General features: G+C 41.0%; 2 protein-coding genes across 4 annotated transcripts in view; one reads left to right on the forward strand and one right to left on the reverse strand.

The window, feature by feature from the left end:
* Positions 1-23,475, forward strand: part of LOC149189806 (uncharacterized) — a 458,516-nt gene that overhangs the window by 307,625 nt on the left and 127,416 nt on the right. The window lies entirely within an intron of this gene.
* Positions 3,149-6,050, reverse strand: LOC149189810 (uncharacterized). Its single transcript, XM_089413291.1, has 2 exons — positions 3,933-6,050; positions 3,149-3,808 (listed from the first exon to the last, which is right to left on the reverse strand). Exon 1 carries the CDS (start codon positions 5,864-5,866, stop codon positions 4,178-4,180), a length of 1,689 nt encoding a protein of 562 aa, XP_089269417.1. The 5' UTR covers positions 5,867-6,050; the 3' UTR covers positions 3,149-3,808; positions 3,933-4,177.

Below are 23,475 nucleotides of genomic sequence, written 5' to 3' on the forward strand. Positions count from 1 at the left end.
CTAAGCAATCAGTTTGAGTCAATATGTCTTTAACAGCAGAATGTGGGACGAAAGCAATGATCTTAGAATAACCCACATAAGTTTTAAAATGCTTAAGAGACTTGACCAAGGCATAAGCCTGCTTTTCCATGGTATTGTACTTCAATTCGGAGTTTTGAAGTGCTCTACTCATGAAAGCAATAGGCTGCTCGTGACCATCTTTATTCTTTTGAAGCAAGACACCGGCAATTGTATCCTCAGAAGCGAAAGAAAAAATCATGAAATCTTTGGAGTAATCAGGACTAACAAGGACAGGAGCTTTCGCGATAGCAGACTTGATTTCTTGGAAAGCCCTTTTGCCTTCTTCCTACCAGACAAATTTCACATCTTTCTTCAGAAGACTTTGAATGGGCTTAGCTATTTCCGCATAATTCGGGATAAATCTTCTAATGAAATTTATCTTTCCAAGGAAAGACTGAAGGGACTTGAGGTTATGTGGGAGAGGAATCTTTTGAATTGCTTCAACTCGTTCAGGATCGACCTTGACTCCTTCCTTAGAAATGATATGACCCAGAAGTTTCCCTTCAGTTACCCCAAAGACAGATTTAGCCGGATTCAAAGAAATTCCATATTCTCTGCATCTATCAAAAACCTTCCTAAGATGATCTATATGGTTGATACCATCTTTAGAGAAAACAGTAAGATCGTCTTGGTAAATTTCGATGATTTTCCCGATTAACCCTTTGAAGGCATAATCCATGGCCCTCTGGAAAGTAGCCCCTGCGTTTGTCAACCCAAATGGCATTCTAATGTATTCAAAAGTGCCCCATGGTGTTGTGAATGTGGTCTTGTGTCGATCTTCCTTTTTAACCCAAACTTGATTGTACCCAGAAAAGCCATCTAGCAATGACATCATTCCAGACCCAGTTACTCTTTGCAACAAAGTTTCCATGTTTGGCAAAGGGTAATTATCCTTTTTGCATGCTAGATTAAGGTTTCTAAAATCGACACAAAGTCTTATTGAACCGTTCTTTTTCCTAACAATCACCAAATTCGAACACCATGTCGAATGCCTAGTTTGAGCGATGATCCCTGCTGAAAGCATCTTTGCAAGCTCTTTCTGGACCAAGGGGGCTAATTTTGGATTAATTTGCCTAAGTTTCTGTCGAAAGGGTTTAGCATTTTCATCTTTTAAGGGAATAGTATGCTCCATAACATCTTCCCTATAGCCTTTTAATTCATCATAGGAAAAAGCTAAAACATCTCTATATTCATGAAGTAAATCAGCTAACTTTTTCCTTTCCTCCAAACTGGTACCTTTACCAATTTTAACTATTTTCGGATTTTCAGAAGTACCTATGTTGATTTCGAGGTACTCGCCTGGGTCCATCTTGTTTTCTTCTCTAAGCTTCGTGGCATCATGCCGATCAAAATGTTGCTCCAAGGCAACCACATTTCTAGGAGTAGGATTTATGATATGTTCATGATTCAAAGATCCATCCTCCTGAGAAATTATCCGAAAATCCTCAAACTCATCTAAACTATTGAGAAAACGAACGACTTGTTTTTCATCATTAAAAACTTGCCAATGCTCTGAGTTGTCTGGAACAGATGGTCTGAATATTACTTCCATTTTAATCTTATCGTTAATTAACTCGTCAGACAACTGGAAAGTGGTAGCAGCTACGACAAGTTCATCTTCCAAACCATTTTGTTCTCGAGGGATTGCTTCAAGGTTAAGGGCATCGAAGTGCTCCATAGTATCCCACACAGCATTTCGATAGTTTCTTAATCTCTGATTTCTACATGTGAATTTACTTTTAAGTTGCATGATAACCAGATCGGAATCCCCTTTGATGCTAAGTAATTTAATCCTCAAAGCTTTGGCCAACTCAAGACCTAACAATATAGCTTCGTACTCAGCGACATTGTTGGTTGCTTCAAATTCTAAACGATAGGCAAACTTGAATATGTGACCAAGGGGAGACTTAAGCACTATTCCAGCACCCTTACCATGACTAGAGAACGCACCATCGAAGTACATATACCAGACTTCATCTTTAAGATTTTTTACTTTATCATCGGGAGGAATTATGAAATTAGACATGATAGAATAGTTCCCGATGTCAGATTGCTCCCTAATTATTTCATTATGAGGCTTCTTAGGGTTTTCAACATGAAATTTCCTCTCGGGCTCTCTATTTAGCCTAACAAAACCATCACCGCTAGGAGAAGGAATCATAGCATATGACCAATTCATCTGAATGCTTCCTCCCAGATCAGAGGCCCATTTTCTAGATAACAGCATACCCCAAGCATCCGGTACATCAACGACAACGATATCCATAACAACCATGATGTCCGGGTAAACTGAAAGGTGAACTTGTAAATCCTTGATTAAACCATGTACTTCGATTTTCTTAGAATCCATAGCACATATATTATAGTAGGGTCTAGAAACTCTTAAGTTAAGCTGTTCCATGACCCTTTTAGTCATAACGCAAGCAGATGCGCCTGAATCCAACATGCAATTATTCAATTTATACCCGTTGACTAATAAGGTGATAAAGAAGGGTTGATGATCTTTGTTATCAGCATCTACGCTTTGCAGATAAATAGGAGCATCATGGTAGTCAACCTCGCGAATCTTCTGTTGAGAAGCGTTGACTTGAGGACCCTGAATTGCTTTTAGTAACTTGTCTCTTTGGGAAGGGATCTTAGCGATCTCAGATACGGGAACCCAAATTTTAGCATTATTAAACCAACTACCCAAATCGACATCTATTCCAGAGTTTATACCAGGGTTTAAAGTTCGAGGAGGAATTTGATTTCCGCTCTGATCTTTATCCCTTCTCTGGTATGTTAAACCCTTATCTCTAGCAATCTCCAGAATTTTCTCAGGAGAGGGTTTCTCACCATATAACCTGGCCAAAATGTCATCTTCGTTTTCAAGGTTATTTATACCAATGTTGCACACATCGCGATCGGGATTTAATCGGCGCCGGGAAAAAAGCGGAAAAAATCGTTAAAATCGGGAAAAAATCGGAAAAAAGCGGGAAAAAATCGTTTGGCACAAAAATATTCATTTTTTTTCAATTTTTTTAATATCTAAACCATCTACAACATAAAATAAATACATTGACACATAAATATGATAAAAAAACTAATATATAAGATGTTCAATATCATTTCTAGCGCTAAAATCACACATAACATTGAATCATGTCCTGAATAGTAAGTCCTGAGTCCCAAGTCCAACTCAGCCTCAAAATATCAACAAAAAATATGATAATGTATCTCATCATGTCATAATGTCATATACAATAAAATGAAAGTCTAATCCTATTGATTTCCTCTGCCCCTCTTGCGAGAAAATGGCACAACTTTCTCTTTCCCTCTAGATGTAGAAGCTGGTGCCTGTGGTGGTGGAAATGGCAGTGGAGTCTGACGTGCTCTAGAAGCTGAAGAACTAGTAGTAGCAGCTACAGGAGGCTGAGGTGGACGGAGACCACGTCCTCTACTGGTGGTAGTGGTAGCCCGGGTAGCCCGGGTAGGCGGTGTCACCTCCTCCTCCTGCTCCTCCAACTCCTCCTCCTCCTGCTCCTGCTCCTGCTCCTCCTCCTCCCCCTCCTCCTCCCCCTCATCCTGCACTAACCAATCCTCAGTGGGATCCATGAGAGGCCTCTCGGTCTCAACCCTCCATTCAGCAGTGGTGTCAATCCCATCCAATGAGATGGCTTCCGTATCAGGTGTCTTCTCTAGTTGTTTCACCCACAATCGAAGATTGTAGTAGACATAGACCATGTCATTAAGTCTATGGGACTCCAACCTGTACAAAGTTCATGAAATAATAAATTAATAATTAATATTATAAAAAAAATATTGTTTAAAACTTTAATGAATTCAAAAATTTATTTGGAAATTTGCAATATTTTAAATGTTTAAGTGTTAACCTATTGCGCTTCTTGTTGTGTATTTTTTCAAATACACTCCAATTGCGCTCACATCCCGAGGAGCTGCATGTTTGGCTGAGGATCCGCACGGCAAGATTTTGCAAAAGGGGGACTCTGCCACCATACATCTTCCACCATGCGTCTACAACAAAATTACAAAGAAAATTTTAAATAAACATAAGAAAAAAATGGAATTTGAAGAAACAATGAAATTTGAAACAAAGTTACAAAGTACATACTACAAACTAAAAAATACCTGGCATTTTAACCGTCCTATCAATGACAGCCATCTCAAAGCCAAATGTGCCAGCTGACAACTTATATTGCTCAATTTGTCTAGAGACCTCCATACGTTCTTCTGAAGTTCTCACCATCTTCTGGACACAGGTTAATAATCCTTCCACGACCTCAACATCAAAATTAAACCCACATGCATAAGAAAATGCAGGGTTCAGGAAAAGGCCAGCAGCATGAATGGGACGATGGAGTGTGTTGTTCCATCGCTCATCAATGACCTTCCATAGAAGGAGTTGTCTCTGGAACCCATCATCTCCCTTGTCATCATAGTAGGACCGAATGGCTTCTTTGGCCCTATCCATGGCTTCATACAAATAGCCCATTGCGGGCTTCTCACCATCAACCAACCGAAGAACCTTTACCAAAGGTTCTGTAACAGCGCACACCTCCTGCACTCCCGCCCAGAAGTCCTCCTGGTATGAAACTAGTCTGCAGACGGCCTCTCCTTCTGGTTTGCGGCTCATTGACGAAGCACGCCACTCCTCTGAAAGAAACATTCTCTTCAAATCCCACATAGAATTCAAGAGGGATTGAAGAGATATGAAACTCGTCGCAAACCGTGTAATGGCGGGGCGCACCAACTCTTTGTTGTTGGTGCATTTTCTCATCAAGCTAAGCACAGATGTGTGATTGTAAATAAATTTTGTGATGCTTTTTGATGAGTCAACAACCTCTTTGACAAAGGGAATTTTCCCAATGTCCTCTAACATCAAATCAATACAATGGGCAGCACAAGGTGTCCAAAATAAAGTAGGATGCCTGTCCATAAGCATTCTACCAGCAGCAACATAATTTGCAGCATTGTCCGTTATGACTTGGACAACATTTTCTGCACCCACCTCCAAAATAAACACATCCAGCAAATCACATAAAGTTTTTGCATCTTTGATTTGATGAGTTGCATCAACAGATTTGATAAACATAGTCCCCAAGGGACAACTAACCAAGAAGTTTATAAGGGTTCTCCCCTTTTGGTCAGTCCAACCATCTGACATAACAGTGCATCCTGTTTGTGCCCATGATGCCCTAAAATCCTCCAATCTTTGGGTGCAGTCACGCTTTTCATCTTGAAGAAGCCGGCCTCTGAAATCATGAAGAGAAGGGAGTTTGTACCCCGGGCCAACACTGGCAACAGCATCAAGAGTAGGTTGGAAAAATGGATTATTCCTTATAATGCTGAAAGGAATATCACTCCAGAGGAGAAATTTTGTCATCAACTTGTCAGCTTTTTCTTTTTCAGTTCTTTTTAGCATTGAACCAATAGTTGGTTGTGAACCAGGTGTGGTTCGAGGAACAAAATATGATGATGCAGCTACCGGATTGACTGACGCTGCAGTAGAACCTGTGCCACTTGGCCCACTTCCTTCAACTGACCTTTTTAGTTGCCTTTTGAGTTCTTCTTTGGCGTCTCTAGTGTGCTCTAATTCTCCCAATGCTCTCATGGCTTTTTGGATAATTTCAGCATTTGTCTTTAGACAGGGCACCACATCACGTCCAGGGATTTGTGCAAGGTGGAACTTCAACCTGTACACCCCCCCGAATATTTCCTTTCCACACAACTTGCAATACAAGTTTTGTCTATCATTCGGAGTTTTAGGGTCACCATATTCCCAGAAAGGATCCAATTTCCTTGGCATGTTTGTTTTTGAATTTTGAATTTGCAAACCTATGGAAAAATAAGGATTAGGAAATAGGAATTTAGGATTACATAAATGATAATAGTAAATACAAATTACAATTTAGCATTTGCAAAATTACAAGCTAATTATTTCCAAAATCCCAATTTCTAAACCCAAGTTACCCAACCAAATGCCAAAAAACAATGAAAAATAAAAAAAAATAAACAATGTTTAAAGAAAATGAGAAAATAAAAATCAAAAATTGGTTCTCATAGTCATAACAAATAACCCATCCCAAATCAATGAAAAATTTCCAAAAATTCTTTAAAAACAATGAAAAACAAAGTTTTTATAGAACCAAAACAAAAAAAAATTAATCTACATACCTGGTTTATGGACAAATTGGCGATCTTGGCTTGGATTCCTCCTAAAATCGCTTCGATTCGCTCCCACAACGGACGGCAACCCTCTCCCTCACTTCTTCTCCTTCTCCTCCGCGGCGGACTGCTGAATGAATAAAAAAAATTTCGTTTTTTCCATATAAAACCCCGCTGCCCGCGCCCCTCGCGATTTAATGCGAAAAAATCGCGATTTTATCGAAAAAATCGCGATTTTTTGAAAAAATCGCGATTTTTTCGATAAAAATCGCTATAAAAAAAAGAGGCGATTTTTTGGATAAAAATCGCGCTTTGAATCGGCAATTTAAAAAAATCGCGATTTTACGATTTAATCGCGATTTTATCGCGATGTGTGCAACACTGCTAGAAACTGCTCATTCACCATGAGAATATAAGCTGAAAGTCAGATCTGCAAGAACACAAAGTTTGTATAGTGAAGTACTTATAAGAATCAAGTTACAAGTACATACCAACAACTTATCACAAGCTGGTCCTTCAAGCTTACCACAAGCTAGGATTTTGTAATGCATCCAAACCCTAGCTCGAACATCCACATCAATAGAAAACCCTAACTAGCAATACAAAGGCCTAGCAAGGCATCCAACCAAGCTCTCTAGCCACACCAAAGGCGCCACAACAAGCTAGCATTAACACTAACGAGTCCACCCTTGATATTTCACCAAACTTGCAATGTGAGACCTTCGCACCAATGGCCAAATATACCTCTATCTGGGCAGTGATCTTGTTGGCAGCACAAATGGTATGACAGATTCACCATATGGATGTCAAGACAACTTTCTTGAATGGGGTGATATAGGAGGAGGTGTATATCGAACAACTGATGGGTATCAAGATGCATGAGAGAGGCACACACGTGTAGACTAAAGAGAGCACTATACGGGCTCAAACAAGCTTCCAGGGCATGGTATGGTCCAATAGACAACTACTTGTAGTAGATGGGCTTCATGAAGAGCAAAGCGGATTCCAACCTCTATTATCTGATGCTAGGGGGTGAGCCACTCATCCTAGTTTTGTATGTGGATGATCTCTTTTTGATAGGGTCATCAAGGTTCATAGAAGACTGCAAGAGGGACTTGGCGCCAGAATTTGAGATGAAAGTTTTGGGATTGATGCGTTACTTCCTAGGCTTGGAGGTATGGCAGATGGACAAGTAGATCATCCTTGGGCAAGGGAGATATGCTATGGAGACCTTGAAGAGGTTCAGGATGCAGGACTGTAGACCCATGTCCACACCTATGATTACTAACTGGAAGAAGATAGATGCTTCAGAGGACGTAGATGTGGACCCAACTTTGTATAGGAAACTCATCAGATCGCTTATGTATCTGGTCAACAGAAGGCCAAACATTTATTTCGCGGTAAATAGTCTTAGTGAGTTCATGGTGGAACTAAAGAGGGTGCTTTGGATAACAACGAGGCATGTTTTGAGGTATTTGCGCAACACAATCGAGTATGGTTTGAGGTATGCTCAAGGTTATGGTGTTAGTTTATGTGGATATATAGATGCAGATTGGGCAGGCAGTTCAGTGGATTAAAAAACTACTTTAGGGTGCTGCTTCAATATTGGATAAGGGGTTGTCTCTTGGTGTAGTAGGAAGCAAAAGTCTGTGGCATTGAGTTTTGCAGATGCAGAATACATGGCAGCTAGCATGGTCACATGTGAAGCTATTTGGCTTCGAAAGCTGCTAGTGGGTTTGTTTGGTCAGTGGATGGATCCGACTAGTATCTTTTGTTATAATTAGAGTTGCATCAGGCTCTCTAAGAATCCAGTGTTTCGTGATAGGTCGAAGCATATCGACATAAGGTATGACGTAATTAGAGATTGTGTGCAACGTGGGTCACTTTGGCTACAACATGTTCCCATAGATTAGCAGATTGCGGATATTCTCACGAAGGCTGTAGGCAAGGTAAATTAGTCCTTCAGGGACAAGATGGAGTAGTGGAGAACACCTTCCTCGCTAATAGGGAGTGTTATTTTTTGGTAGCAATAGACAGGTGTTCTAGTCTCTGTCATGTCTATGAGGCTAAGGAACACATTTTCTCCAATACTCAGAAAAGGTTTCACGAGAAAACACCTCAATTAGATAAATTGACCAATTATTAAAATTTCACTAAGTCTAACTTAGGGAATCTGGTTAATTAAATCGAATTAATTGAGGAAAATCGATTTTGCTCTAGAGACCCTCAGAAAAGTAACTTGATGGAGTTAAGATGATCTTAGCCATCGATTGTGATTGACCATGCTTGTTGATTGCTCAACGAGAGATTGTAAGAGAAACTCGATGGGGTTGGAGAGTCACACTTGAGTAGTTCGACTTACCTAATTGTAGAGTTAGTAAGGGCGTAGTTGAAGCAGAGGGAGACATAGACAACAAGGGTTTCAATGTGAAAATTCCTACACTCTAGGAACCCCTACTGCAGCAAAACTGAGTCTACTTCACCTACTTGATTTTTAAATTACATTCATCAAGTTATTCTTTTGAATACTGAAGCAAATTACTTCTACAACCTACACTTATTAAATATTTAATCTCATGAAACAGAAAACAGAGCAAAGAACAAGATACATAGGACACACTTATTTTTGGACACAATAGTTGTCGGAAAAACCCAACGTGGGAAAACCGGTGCAGTAGTTCTGAGGGTTTATTATTATGCATGAGAAATATCTAAATACAACTCTAGGATGCTCATCTAGCAATCCTTTACAGAGAAAATATTGGCGGAAAATCTAAGTGAGTTTTACCTCACTTCACCCGGCAGAATTGCGGCTTATTTGGCACAAGACTGGCTAACCCTGACTATTTTTGCGCTGGCTTTGCGTCAACCCTGCATCACCTTCTCTGCCCTTTGTGTCACCTTTCCCGCCTATTCCGGCAGTTCCCGACAGTTCCGACAGTTCTGGATTCTACGTGACAGGCAACTATTCTGCATCAGCTCTCCTGGCTACTGTGCTGCGTCCTGCGTCAGCACTCCCGGCTGTTCCGATTGTTCCCGGTAGTTCTGATAGTTCCCTACAGTTTCGGCTGTTCCGACAGTTTCTGACAGTTCCAGCAGTTCCCGACAGTTTCGGCTGTTCCGACAGTTCTGGATGTTGCGTGACAAACAACTTTTCTGCATCAGCTCTCTCGGCTATTGCACTGCCTCTTTGCAAGCTCTCTCCGTCTCTCTGTCAGTATTCTTCGGAAAGTTCTTCTCTCGGATTTTCACTGCCCCTCAGCTGCAAGATCTCCCCAATCGATTTTCCTCCTGAGAACTTCTCACCTCAGAAAATCAATTTCCTCAATCTCTATAAGTGTGTTTCCAAATGAACCCCAAGCCTTCATTTTATACTTTTCCTGTTGAGTCTTCAACGACCGAGACTAAGTCTCTAATCAACGACTAAGATTAAAACATGACTTGATCAGCCTTCTAGATCATTCTCACCCATATTTTGATTAATAACTATTAATATTTTAATTTCCCTAAGTTTAGACTTAGAAACTCCTTTAAAAATATTAATTATTTCTAATAAAATACAATCCGGGTGGAATTTCATCAAACAATTTCTGGGTTCTTTAGAACTCCTGTGCTTTAGCCTCTCCACCAATTTTCAAGGCTAGAACACTTCTGATGCTACCAAAAACTAACATTCAACAGAGATTTGGGAGAAGAATTCCGGAGAGGATTTCCACAGATTTTCCAGTGTCTTAGTGAAAGGAAAATAGGTTGATTTTATTTGCAGGAGGTAGAATTAGTAGTGCGAGCTAGCTAGTCTTCCAGTGCAAGTTGCTGAAGCGAGCTCATTTCAGTGTGCTAGTGCCAGATCTATCACCCAGAAGCGAAGCGAGTGGGTCTAACAAATTGTTGGAGGCAGTTCGACTTGCAGGAAGTGATTTCTAGAGGCTGTACGAATTTTCCCAGAGTAGTAGTGTGAATTTTTGGCAGGCATTGCAAATAGCCAGGAGCATGAATTGTTGGGAAGAGGCTAGATCGATTTGCATAGGAGACTGTGTCTCCAGATTGTTTTGCCAGTGGAGATTATTATTTGTCAGAGCTTTGCCATCATTAGGGAAGCAGATTATTGCACTCTTAAATTGATGAAGAATTAATAATATCACTGGTTTTCCCCACATTGGGTTTTTTGATATACTAAAAGCAGATTGAGGGTTCACAACATCATAGCTCCTTTCCTTAACCTCTATCCAGTCATTCATGGGCACAGGAAACTTGCTCCCTACTACGTTTATTTGCTCACCTGTCCCAAGCATTCCATTATCCAAGAGTCTTCTGATAGTGGGACAAGAGGACTCTTCGTGAAAAGCATCGCAAGCACGACAGTAAGGAGGAGCATCATCTACCAGATTAGTAAGCGGGTTAGGGGGTCTCTGCTCACTAGATTGACCCCTTCTTTGCCAATTATTATTTCGAGGCTGAAAATTTTGCGATTGCGTTCTTTCCATCTGTATCAATCTATTCTGCAAAGTGTTTATCTCCTTATTATGATTGATTTCCATAGTTTCAATTTTTTGAAGCAATTTAAGAACAAGCTCACTTTCTGGCTCCTGGACTGCTTTTCCCTTAGGTTCCTTTAGTTTCGTAGCAGCCCTATCAAAGCCTGGGATTTCAGACTTCCCAGAAGCTGCCTTGTCCTTTTCAAGTTCTACAGCTAAGGCTTGGCAATCTCGATAATCAGTAAGTTTAGCACGCCTTAACTCATAAGATGGTTCGGGACCAAAGGCATCAATGTAAAAATCTTGGAGAGTTTTATCTGAAGGTTTATAGTCTTGAGGTAATTCTCTAATAATACTATTAAACCTTCTATTAAATTCTTCAACAGTTTCGTCTTCTCTCTTTTTTATCAGAGTAAGAGCTCTTACAAGATGTCTTCCCTCTCTCTTATCTCCATATTTTTCTCTAAATGAATTAATGATTGATTGTAAGGAGTCAAATGAATTAGGAGGTTTTTCTGTAAACCAGTCATGAGCATCACCTCCTAGAGTCAAGATAAAAAGGATCATCCTGACATCTTCATGATCAAAATCAGGAGATCTAGCATACTTAGCCATCCATATGTTGAAATCTCGCAAATGGGAATTAACAGTAATGGCATTATCTCCATGAAAGCTAGGCAATTTGTCTATCCCAACAGATGGAATAGCATTGGGGTATCCAGGAATGTTAGAAAAATCACAAGGAGCACACAGACTCATGGTGCTGCGCCTAACTTGACCCTTAAAGAGAAGATGAATATCGGAGAGGGCTTCTTGTCCAAGATTTCCAAGAAGTGTACGAGAAGCGAGTTTGTGTGATCGCACCCTATAAACCTTTTCAGGATCAGGAGTAGGATTGCACAGACTGCTTGGATGTCTTCTAGTGTACACTCTTGTAGATAATATAGGAAGTGGAGTCGCCACTTGAACAAGAAGTTAGACACATAAAAGCTTGAAATGTAAGAACCAAGGACAGAAGAACTCTATCCTCGGCAACGGCGCCAAAAAATGTTGTCGCGCGGATTGGCACGACAACGCTCAGACCGGGGGCTGTCACTCCGATCCCCGATCCCTCCGTTTAAGCCTGTCTCCCGCGGCTAAGGGGGGTAGTCCCTGTGAGATGATGAAAACCAAATGTCGACCAGTTGGTTGGGAGACACGAGATACGATATAAAAGCACTTGATGGATTTGATTAATGAAGCAGACCAGTGCCTTAAGAAACGATTACTTGTTAAATGATATAGAAACATGAACCATGAACAGCAATCATATTTCAACTTCGCATCTCGACTTGAAAAAACTCAGATCTCAGCGTGAAAGATAATATTTCCCGAAAAATAACTAGATCTGACAAAGAAAAAAAATCCACAACAATTTTTTTATTTATTTTTATTTTTATTTTATATATATCTAAAAAAAGAAATCTAAAAAAAAAAAAATTAGTCTGAAACTAAACTATTTAAAAAAAAATAAAACTAAATCTAAATAAATCTTTTTGATTTTTTTTTTTTTTTTTTTATAAAATCTAAACTCTTTAAAATAAGAAATAAAACTAAGGCTAAAATATTTAAAACTAACAAAATAAATATAAACTAAACTATTAGTAAAAATTTAAACTAAGCCCAAAAATAAAAATAAATAAATAAAAAATGAATTTAAATCTAAATTAAAACCTAAAGCTAAAACCCCCCAAGCTAACCCTTTTTATGAGTTTTTTATTAACTTAAAATCTAAAATGAAAAAACTTAATTGAAATACCATTAAAATCTAAAAGAAATGAAAATCGCACCTATTGCTACGCTAACTATACTAACATTATGCTACGACTATGGTGATAAAAGGGAAATACGCATAACCCTTTCAACATTACCCCTGCTATAAAACAACGAAACTCACGAAAAAAATCGTAAGAACCCAAACGCTGCTAATCGTTTTACCTTATGCGTGACCGGGGAAGAGATCACCTGCAGATTTCGGGTATGGCGCAGCAAATGTCGAGTGAGACCACGGTGGACAGCGTATGCCTGCTCCGTCAGCGTGAAAGATTAAATGGGAGATTGGCCGGCTACGGAGGATACAAAAAAAATCGTGGAATGTAATTCGCTGAGCGTAAATCGATGGGCAATACGATGGCAGCTGGCTCAGAGACTGTATGCGTGTTTGAGGACAGGTGAGACTGCGGATGACAGCAAAACGTGTTCGATATTTACCCTCAAAACTGGCCTGCGTACAAATGGATTTCTGAGCTCTCGATTCGCCACCCAGTTCGATTTTGCTAACTGTCAAACGTTGAAAGAATGTGATGGTGTCTTTGGTTTGCTTGGATCGATTTCAGATGAGCTGGGCTGTGAAAGTAACACCCAAAGAAAAAAAAATCGATGAAGCTCCTGAGCCGACGACAAATTTTCTGAAAGCTAACAGGTATGAAAACCGCACAGTGGAATTGAGCTACGATTGTATGAGCGATTGCAGGAGAAGATTGGCCCAATGCTGAAGTCGACAGACAGATTACTGAGTCGATTTGAGATTTACTTGCTGCCTGATGCGGGATAGATTGAAAACAGCTGCCTCCTTTGACTTTATTTCACCCGTTGTGCAGATTCGATTATCTAAGTACCTTTTGTCTGCAAATGAACATTTTTTTATAAAATAAGCCCTCGAGACTCTTCCGGATCACACATGCCTGTTTTCTGCAAGAGAACAGAAAAACCCTAACATCATATATGCATAAACAGAATTTGAACCCCAGATCAACTGACTAATTTACAGATCTTGGCCCCCTGACTGCCAGATTTAACAATAAGAGCAGAAATATTTTAAAGACAAGAAATCTCAGATTGTCACTGTGAAAGAACTTCAGAAAAATCTCCCATGCAAATTAGAAAAAATAAACCGAATGATAGACCCAGGATCAAATCCAACTGGGCTCAGCACAAAATGCTTGCGGGAGCTGGCTGGTTCAGCCGAGAACTTCCCCGAACACCCACAAAATTTTCTTCAATGATGTTTTCTGCACAGCTCAAAACAACTGTCAATAAAGAGGGCAAAATGCTGCTAGATCTCAGGAAGTAATGGAGATACCTGCCATTACTTCAGAAACCCTAACAGCACCCAAACCCCAGCAAGTGAACAAGATACCTGTGCTCACAATACTCTACGAAAAGCTATTATTAACGGCTGAAAATAACATATGCAGAAAATGAAACAATCTCACAGCATTTTAAGAGAGTAACACCAGCAAGATATGGACCCCAAAGTCTTCTTTTATTAACCAGAAATCAGATTACACAAGAGCTTTTTCAGTACTGACTCACAGATCGAATGATCTGAAAATGACTCCTAGCACCCTATTTAAAGGAAATGCTCCAACGGCTAGTTCGATTGATCCATGTAAAAATGATCTCGACCGTTGATGAAGATCAAGACATCTCTTGATCTCATCCGTCGCTTTATTCAATTAATTTTTTATTATTTTTTTTTTTAAATTTTTAAGTTATTTTTTATTTTTTTATTTATTTCATTTTTTTTAATTTTTAAATTTTTAATTTTTTATTATTTTTTATTAAATTTTTTAAATTTTTATTATTTTATTTCATTTTTTAAAATTTTTAAAATTTTTAAATTTTTATTATTTTATTTCATTTTTTAAATGGATCATCGAACTAAGCCATTGGAAACATCACCTAGGACCTAGGACTTAGGACTCACGAGGGGATTTAAAACATTTTCAACCCTCAAGACACATTTCATGATGATTTTTTTTTACAATTTACATCTCAAGGGGACAAACCCACTTAATACAGACCCTCATAAATCACCCAGTTCTGCGACACAACTATAATCTAGCAGATTAACACACTAGGATTCTCCTAAAGTTCTAATGACAAAATCCATCCCGGCTTTGGGGTCAGGTTTGAAGGAAAACTCTGCCGATCCATGGATCGGTGAGACAAAAAACCTTCCGGGACATAGATTATCATAGAAAGTTAGGTCCACCTAGGCAATTTTACATACATGACTCTGATCTGCTTAGATTATTTACAATTCATACATGCAGACTGGGTTTACAATGGAAATGATCAAGCTGCTGATGACTGTAGGCTGGCACGGACACGTTGTTCAGGTGCTATCTCTTTCTGCCAAGAAAAGAGGGTGTACCGCATGGGAAGTTGACCAGTAGTGGTCAACAGTGAGGATAGCCCTGAATGGAGTCTTAGATGAATGGCAAGTTTTCTTCCAAAGCATATTGGGCAAGGGAAAACTACCTTCATGGGAGGAGATGTGGGCGGCTCTCCAAAAGGAGGGGTTAAGGAGGGACCTAGTGAAGGTCAACCTCAGTGGCAACAGTGGGAGTGGCACAAAGACGAAGGAGGAGGAGGAGAACACAACTCTAGCATCAGTTGTGGCTAGTTGGGCCACTATGCATCCCAGTGTCCTTTGAAGAAAAATGACAAGGATGAGAAACATGACCTTAAGGCTGCTTCAGCAAAGATTGACGAGGATGAGTTTGCCATGAGTGCCCACGCATCTCCAGGAGGGAGATGGGGCGATATTTAGCTGTAGTCGGGAGGACTACATGTGGGCAAGATCCTTGAGGAGTCCACCTCTTGGATTAATTCCTTGCTATGGGAGCCCAAGATTCAGCAGTATCGAGATGGACTTAGTGTCAGATGATGCAGTGGAGTGTTTGGAGGACAGATGCAGTAGTTGGGGACCAGAGACTGATCAACGCAGAGCAAGGTTGGTAGCAGTGCAATTGGGACAATGCAGGAGTTAGCAACAACACAGAAGATTTAGAGGGTGAGGGTCAGCAACAGTGAGATTCCAAAATTTGTTGTATTATGTTGAACATAGTTAAGTTCAACTAATTTTGGATGTTTCTCAGTTGCTTCTCTCAACAACTGAGTTGCAGTATGGATGCAGTATTAGTAGTGGCAGTGCTAGCAGCTTACCAGATGCAGCGTTTGAGAGGGAGTTGTAGTACAGATGCAGTAGTGGCAGTGTCATGGGCAACAATACAGTAGCAGCAACAACACAGTGTTGGTGGTAGTAGCAGTGCAGAAAGGAGTGCTTCAGAAATAGAGCAGCATGTAGGTGGACATTGTTGCTAGAGCACTTTCCTCGTTAAGAGGGATTGTTACTTTTTGGTAGCATCGGAAGTGCTCTAGCCTTGAAAATTAGTGGAGAGGCTAAGGCACATGAGTTCTAAAGAACCCAAAAACCATTTGGTGAAATTCCACCCGGATTGTATTTTATTAAAATAATTAATAATTTTAATGGGATTCCTAAGTCTAAACTTAGGGAAATTAAATTATTCATGGGTATTAATCAAAATATGGGTGAGAATGATCTAGAAGGGCATCCAGCATTGTATTCGGAATTACTGCTTAATAATAGAAAACCCTCAAAGCTGCTGCACCGGTTTTTCCGCATCGGGTTTTTCCGGGGATTATTTTGTCCAAAAATCACTGTCCTGTGTATCTTGTTCTTTGCTCAGTTTCTTGTTTCATGTAATCAAATTAAATTGGTGTGGGCTGCAAAAGTAATTTACTTCAATATTTTTCAGAAAATAACTTGATAATGTATATTAAAATCAAGTAGGAGAAGTAAATTCAGTTTTGCTGCAGTAGGGGTTCCTTGGACTAGGAATTTTCACAACTTAGAGTGTAGAGTGAGGTAATCTCACTAATTTCTTCTGTCAAGTGATATTCTCTATACTGGATAGCCAACAAGGCATCTAGAGTTTGTATTCAGAAATAACTACTGCTTAATAATAAAAACCGTTAGAATTGCTACACTGGTTTTCTCGCATTGGGTTTTTTCGGGGACTTTTGTCCAAAAATAACTTTGTCATTGTGTTGTATCTATTCTCTGTTCAGTTTCTTGTTTCGGCATATTATTTTAAATAGTGAATGTTGCAGTTGTATTTACTTTGATATTTACCGTAGAACACAATAAATAACTTGTATGGATTAACAAGTAGGAGAAGTAACATCAGTTTGCTGCAGTAGGGATTCTGGGTTTAGGAATTTTCACATGGTATCAGAGCTGCAGGTGAAGCAAGAAGAACAGAGCCGGAAGACCCAACGTTGAAGGAAGAAGGGAATTCGAAATTCTTGCAGAGGCAACAATTCGAATCCCCAGAGGGTTTGCACAGTTCAGGCTAGGAGGGCTAGATTTTCGTGGTAAATCTCTTTGAGTGAGTCGACAGAGAGGTAATATTTCCAGATCGAAATCTGTCAATGGCAGAGGGAGCAGCGTAACAAAAGTTTTAGCGAAGAGGGATTTCTAGTGGGACGTAGTTTTTGCAGGCAATTTGTTAAAATTGGCAACTAGGGACAAACTCCATGTGGGTCATCTTATTTATGGCAGCTGATATTTTTCTTGGATTCCTCTCATCGAGAGGTGTAGGATTGATCTAACGATCATCCGATTCTGACATGTATTTATGGAGATATGAATTTATTTGTATTTACTTGACAATTTGTCAAGGTCTGCCAACAACTAAATGTGTGGCACACATCCTCAACGATTCATATAAATACAAGTTACCTTGAGGCATTATTCACTCATCTCATCTCTCACATTCTTCTCTCTCTCCTTAGTTGATTGGGTACACACAAGGAGCAACTCTCACGTGGGAAGAAGGAGGACGCAGAAGGACGTAGGAAGGAGGACGCAAAACTATTTGATTGTGTTGATCGAGTTTGACCAGGGCTGCAGAAGGTCTCTTTGACCAGCGTTGGCCAGTGTGGACCTTCTTGGACTGTGGTTTTTGTATGGCTGTCTCTCCTAGGCAGGCCGTAGATTTTGGCATGCAAACCGAGGCAATTTGACCTCAGGTTTGACCAGCGTTGACTGCCCTACTTGCTGGCAGTAGGTTGACTTCTGTTGACTTTATTTGACTGAGTTTTTCAGATTGTTTTTGGGCTGCCTCTTCTTGTTGTTGGAGGCTAAGTTGACTGAGATATTGACCAAACTAATTGGAGGTCAATTCTATCCTGTTTGACCAGCTTTGACTTTGCTGGTTAGGGTTTGCTATTGCTGTCATAAAATTACAGATTTGTATATTTGTACTATTTCTCTCTCTGCTAAACTATTGAAGATTATAGAAGAATTGATCAAAGGGTTTCCCCACATTGGGGTTTGTCCCTGGCTAGCCGCCACATCTGGTGTCTCTTGTCTTGGCTTGTTTTCTGTCGATTTATTTATGTTCTATCAACATTTTACTTTATGTTAATGTGATTGCTAAACAGTGAATGACATTGGGCTAATAAGAAGAAATTGAAGTAAATTGCACTAAGCATAGAACATACCATAATTTAACATGGTATCAGAGCTGAGGTGAAGACAAAGCCCAAGCAAGAGCAAGAGCAAGAGCAATCACCGAAGACTGTTGGAAAAAGTCTTAAGACTTCATGGGTTCCTCATCACACTTCCCCGCCGAAGACAAGCTCCATGAGAAGTCTGACTATCACGGATGGAAGATGTCTCTTGATCTGACATTGGAAGAGCAGGAAGTGTTGGACTATGTGAGAGGCAGAATCATTGAGCCTCCATCAAATGCATCGGTTGCTGCAAGGAACAAGTGGACTAGGGGTGAAGTCAAAGCAAAGAAGATCATCTGGGACTCTATCGACAAGCGCCTGGTGGCCTACGTTTCTGAGTTGAACACCTCCAAGGAAATCTATGATAGACTGGTAAGCTTGTTTAAATTTAGTGATGCAAATCAAGTTTTGTTCCTCAAGAATAAGCTAAAGGAAATTAAGAAGGGAAAAGATGAGGATATGCAGTCCTACTTCTTAAGGATCACTGAGATCAAGAATGATCTCCTATCGATTGGGGAAGTCATTCCTGACAGGGAATTGACTATCACAACTCTTGGAGGGCTCCCATCCGAATGGTATGTATTTAGAACCACTCTTCTCAACAATAATGTAATTCCAGGATTTGAGGAATTGATGGTGAGATGCATTCAAGAAGAGACAAGGATGGAAGAGCAGGAAATGCCTGCATTTAAAGGCAACCCCACTGCTTTCTCCTCTCATGCTAAAAGGAGAAATAATTTCGGGTCTAAATCTAAAGGAAAGGCCGGATCGAAAGGTGGAAGGAAAGGAAGATGTTTCATTTGCAACAAAATTGGCCACTATGCGAGGGAGTGTCCAAATAGAAAGGACACATCTCATGACGATGATCAAAATCACTCCCGAGGCAATTCCAACCACAATCAAAGGAATGGCAGGTTCAATGGCAAAGGAAAGAGGAATGTCGAAAATCAAGGAAGTGGTCAACCCTCCAAGAAGGCAAGAAACTCCAAGTATGAATCTAATGTTGTTAACAATAAGCAAGATGAATACTATCTGATATCAGCCCTCTCTACTACTTCTCCTCTGGACTCGTTGGGAAATTGGCTTATTGATAGTGGTGCCTCAAGGCACTTCACTGGTTACAAAGAAGCTCTCTCTAATCTGATAGAGAAGGAGACCAACCTGGAAATTATTCTTGGAGACAACTCCACCTATCCCGTGAAGGGTGTAGGAAATGTTACTCTTCAATTGAATCAGGGTAACACAATTCATTTGCAAGAAGTCCTATATGTACTTGATCTTAAGAAGAACCTGTTGTCCATTTCGGCAATGGAAGACAAAGGCTACAAGGTGGCCTTCATCGATGGCAAGGTACGTGTATGGAAAAAGAATTTTAAAGATGCTTTCACTCTTGGGTTTCGAGTTGACTCTCTATATCAAGTCGGAGGAAGTCCGTTGGGAGTCATGTCTTGTGACACATCTCTTCAGTCCGAACTATGGCACCGGAGGTTTGCCCACCTTCATTATAAGGCTCTACCCGATGTGAGACAAATGGTGACAGGGATGCCCGAGTTCAAAATAGAGCAAGAAGGTGTATGTCTGGGATGTGCCGAAGGAAAGCTCAAAAGGGGACCATTCCCCTCAAGCCATAGCAAGACCTCCGATATTTTGCAGTTGGTTCACTCCGACATATCTGGTATGATGCCCGTGAACTCTTTAGGAGGTTATTTATATTATCTCACTTTTACAGATGACTATTCTCACAAGACGTAGATATATTTCTTGAAAAAGAAGGATGGAGTGTTCTCTTGGTTCCGACACTTCAAAGCCTTGATCGAGAATCAAACCGAAAAGAAGATCAAGATCTTAAGCACTGATAATGGGACCGAGTATGAATCCAATGAGTTCCATGACTTTTGCAAAGAGGCTGGCATTAAGAGGGAGACCACAACACCATATACTCCTGAGAAAATGGTGTGGCGGAAAGGAAGAATCGTACGATTGTGGAAGCTGTCCATGCTATGCTCCATGATCAAAGGCTTCCGAAGTTTCTATGGGATGAAGCTGCGAATACCCTCATATATGTTCAAAACCGATGCCCTCATCAAGCATTGGGTTCCAAGACTCCCGAAGAGATGTTCACTAGTAAGAAACCTGATGTATCTCATTTTAGAATTTTTGGAAGTCCTGTATATTTTCATGTGCCGAAAGAGAAAAGGAATAAATTGGGTGCATCTGGAAAGAAGGGAATCTTCGTGGGCTATAGTGAAAATACTAAGGGCTATAGAATCTATGTGGCCAGTCAAAGGGAAGTCGAGATTAGCCATGATGTCACCTTTGACGAAGATATGGCTCTTAGCAAAGTTGACAATCTTCCTATACTAAAGAAAACTAAAAAAGTTGACAACAGGAAACTAGAGGAAAAGGAAGATGAGACAATGCCTGATGTGGAAGAACCTATGGATCCTATTGATCCCCCTCCGCAAGAGCCTTCCTCTTCTAGGAAGAGGCCTTCATGGCTTAGGGGGACACTTGATGATGCTGAAGGACACATTGCACCCAGAGGGACTTTCCGTGAAAGTAAGAAGCCGACTAGGTATTAGGGATACTTGACCATTATGAGCACGATCATTCAAAATGAGCCATCATCGTTTGTAGAAGCCGTAAAGCATCAAGTATGGAAGGATGCTATGATTGAGGAATACGAGTCCTTCATGAAGAACGATGTCTAGGATGTGGTCCCCAGACCCCAAGACAAAACAGTTATCACCTCAAAATCGCTTTACAAAATAAAGCATGGAGCTGATGGAAGTGTTGAAAAGTATAAGGCTCGTTTTGTTGCTCGTGGCTTCTCTCAAAAGGAAGGTATAGATTATGACGAGATATTTGCACCTGTTGCCCGATACACCACCATCCGCTCGATCATAGCCCTTGCTGCTTCACAAGGATGGAACCTACATCAGATGGATGTCAAGACCACGTTCTTGCATGGTTCGATCAAAGAGGAAGTCTATGTGGAACAACCCGAGGGATTTGAGATTCATGATCGGGAATCTCACGTGTGCAGGTTGAAGAAAGCCCTTTATGGGCTGAAGCAAGCACCTCGAGCTTGGTATGAGAAGATCGATAGCTACTTGATGAAGTTGGGATTCACTAGGAGTGAAGCCGATCCAAACCTTTACTTTAAGGTTGAAGATGATAAGCCTCTCATACTGGTGCTGTATGTTGATGACCTCTTTCTGACAGGTGCAAACCCTCTCATTCACAAATGTAAGAGGGAGTTGGCTTCCGAATTTGAGATGAAGGACCTAGGATTGATGCACTATTTCCTAAGGCTAGAAGTCTGGCAGAAACTAAGGGAGATCTTCCTATCTCAAGGAAAATATGTGGTGAAGATATTGGAGAGATTCGGTATGGTGGACTGCAAGCCCGTGACTACCCCAATGGAGCTTGACTTCAAGAAGTTAAGCGGTAGTGTTGTCGGACCTGTTTTGGGAAATGCTACCGAGTATCGTCAACTCATAGGAGCATTGATGTTCTTGGTGAATTCCCGTCCGGATATAGGTTTTGCAGTCAACACGTTGAGCCAACATATGATTGAGCCTCACCACTCACATTGGATTGGTGCCAAGAATCTGTTGAGATATCTTCTTGGCACAATCACTCATGGGTTGAGATACACTGCCGAAGATGTGAGACTACATGGATATACTAATGTTGATTGGGTAGGTAGTGTGGTGAACCGAAAGAGCACTTCTGGGTGTTGTTTCTCTTTGGGATCTGCCTCGATATCCTGGATGAGCATGAAGCAGAAGTCGGTGGCTTTGAGCACTGTTGAGGCAGAGTACATTGCTGCGAGTATGGCCTCTTGTGAGGCTGTCTGGTTGCGGAAGCTCTTCAGTGAGCTGTTTGGATATACATTGGATACTACCGTGATCTTGTGTGACAACCAGAGTGGGATTCGTTTATCAAAGAATCTCGTATTTCATGATCGCTCCAAACATATCGATATCAGGTACCACTTTATCCGGGATATGGTACAACGAGGAGCAATAAGGCTCCATCATATCGGTACAGATGAGCAGGTCGCCGACATTCTGACGAAGCCCCTAGGAAAGGTCAAATTCTTGACTTTCTGAGAACGACTTGGAGTCGTTGAGAGACCCTCTTATGAGGGTCCTGTATGATGCATGCATTGAGCTCTGGGAGCTCCGGGGGGCTTGGGGTACTTCTTGGAGCGACAAGCGACCATAGGGTGACTCACCCTCCCCTAGTGGTGCGCTGTGTACAGGGTGAATGGTTTAGCCTTCCCCTATGATACCTCGTGGCGACTTATGGACAGGATGAGTGGTTCTCCTGTCGAGGTATCCTACCCATGCAGTCTGGGACTCATGGGAAGTACCTCCCATGTAATATTCCTAATTAGCCATGGCTAATTGGAATATTCGATTTTGCTCAATTTTGCCTTCTATAGTTAGTTATAAATAAAAAAGTGAGGAAGGGGGACATAACTCACTTTATGAATAAAGTCACTCCCTAGTAGCACAACGTTGTAACTTAAAAGGGGAGCCAAGGGGGCCCAAGGACCACGTAGAGAAGGGGCCCACGCAGACACTTGGAGGGACTGCGCAGATGGAGAAGGAACACATGGCAAGAGAGAGGCTATGTTGGAGGAGGTGGGCCTTAGGGTTTTGAGAGAGGCCAACGCTATAAAGGAGAGAGGAGCCTTCTCATTTTGATCATTCGATTATGTTGCATTTGAGCTAGTCACTTCGACTTAGAGCACGCTGGCTGTTTAGCCTGTCTGCAACATTGTTTAGTGCATCGAGTGTCTTCGTTCGGAGATCTCACCCTTAGCCCCGGGGGACTTCGAGTGCCTGCTCGGGCAAGGTAGTTCCATCAGTATTTTGCAGGAGGAGCGATTTCTGGAGTTGAGGAGGAGCTGAGTATTTTGATGACTGCACAGTCTTGAGAGGGGAGGACGCAGTTCTTTTGGGTAGGAGCTTCGGATTGGATTTTTGTGGAGGATTTGAGCTGGGAGATTGAGGAAGGGATCAACCCTTGCATATTGGAGGATCTTGGTAAAGTTTTGGAGGTTTCACTTCAGGAGCAGCGCAGAGCCTTGAGGGATTGCGTAGATCCCCAAGAGGGTGATTTTTGGGGGTCAGCAATTTCAGAAAAGCTTTCTGGGCTCTTCTGGGTTTATTGAGCAGAGGCTGATTCCAAAGTTTCAACATTTTCTGAGGGGAACAGCCCCAAATCCTCATTTGATTCCGACAGTAGCAGCAGCACAACAATTCTCCGGTAGTTTGGACGCAGTTCAGAGAGAGGCCATTTCCTTACCATTCTGAGTGTATTTCTTCACTTGCCTTGTGCAAGTCGAGGTGCTATCCTTCTGATCACCTCTTGTACTCTTTCCATTACTCAG

This window comes from Pinus tabuliformis, chromosome 3_1, assembly GCF_031772625.1.
Source record: "Pinus tabuliformis cultivar Carrire ecotype Pingquan chromosome 3_1, CPIR1, whole genome shotgun sequence".
Lineage (NCBI taxonomy): Eukaryota > Viridiplantae > Streptophyta > Pinopsida > Pinales > Pinaceae > Pinus > Pinus tabuliformis.

Coding starts and splice junctions, on each gene's coding strand:
- LOC149189810 (XM_089413291.1), bottom strand. CDS start 5,866: ATGCCAAGGAAATTGGATCCTTTCTGGGAATATGGTGACCCTAAAACT.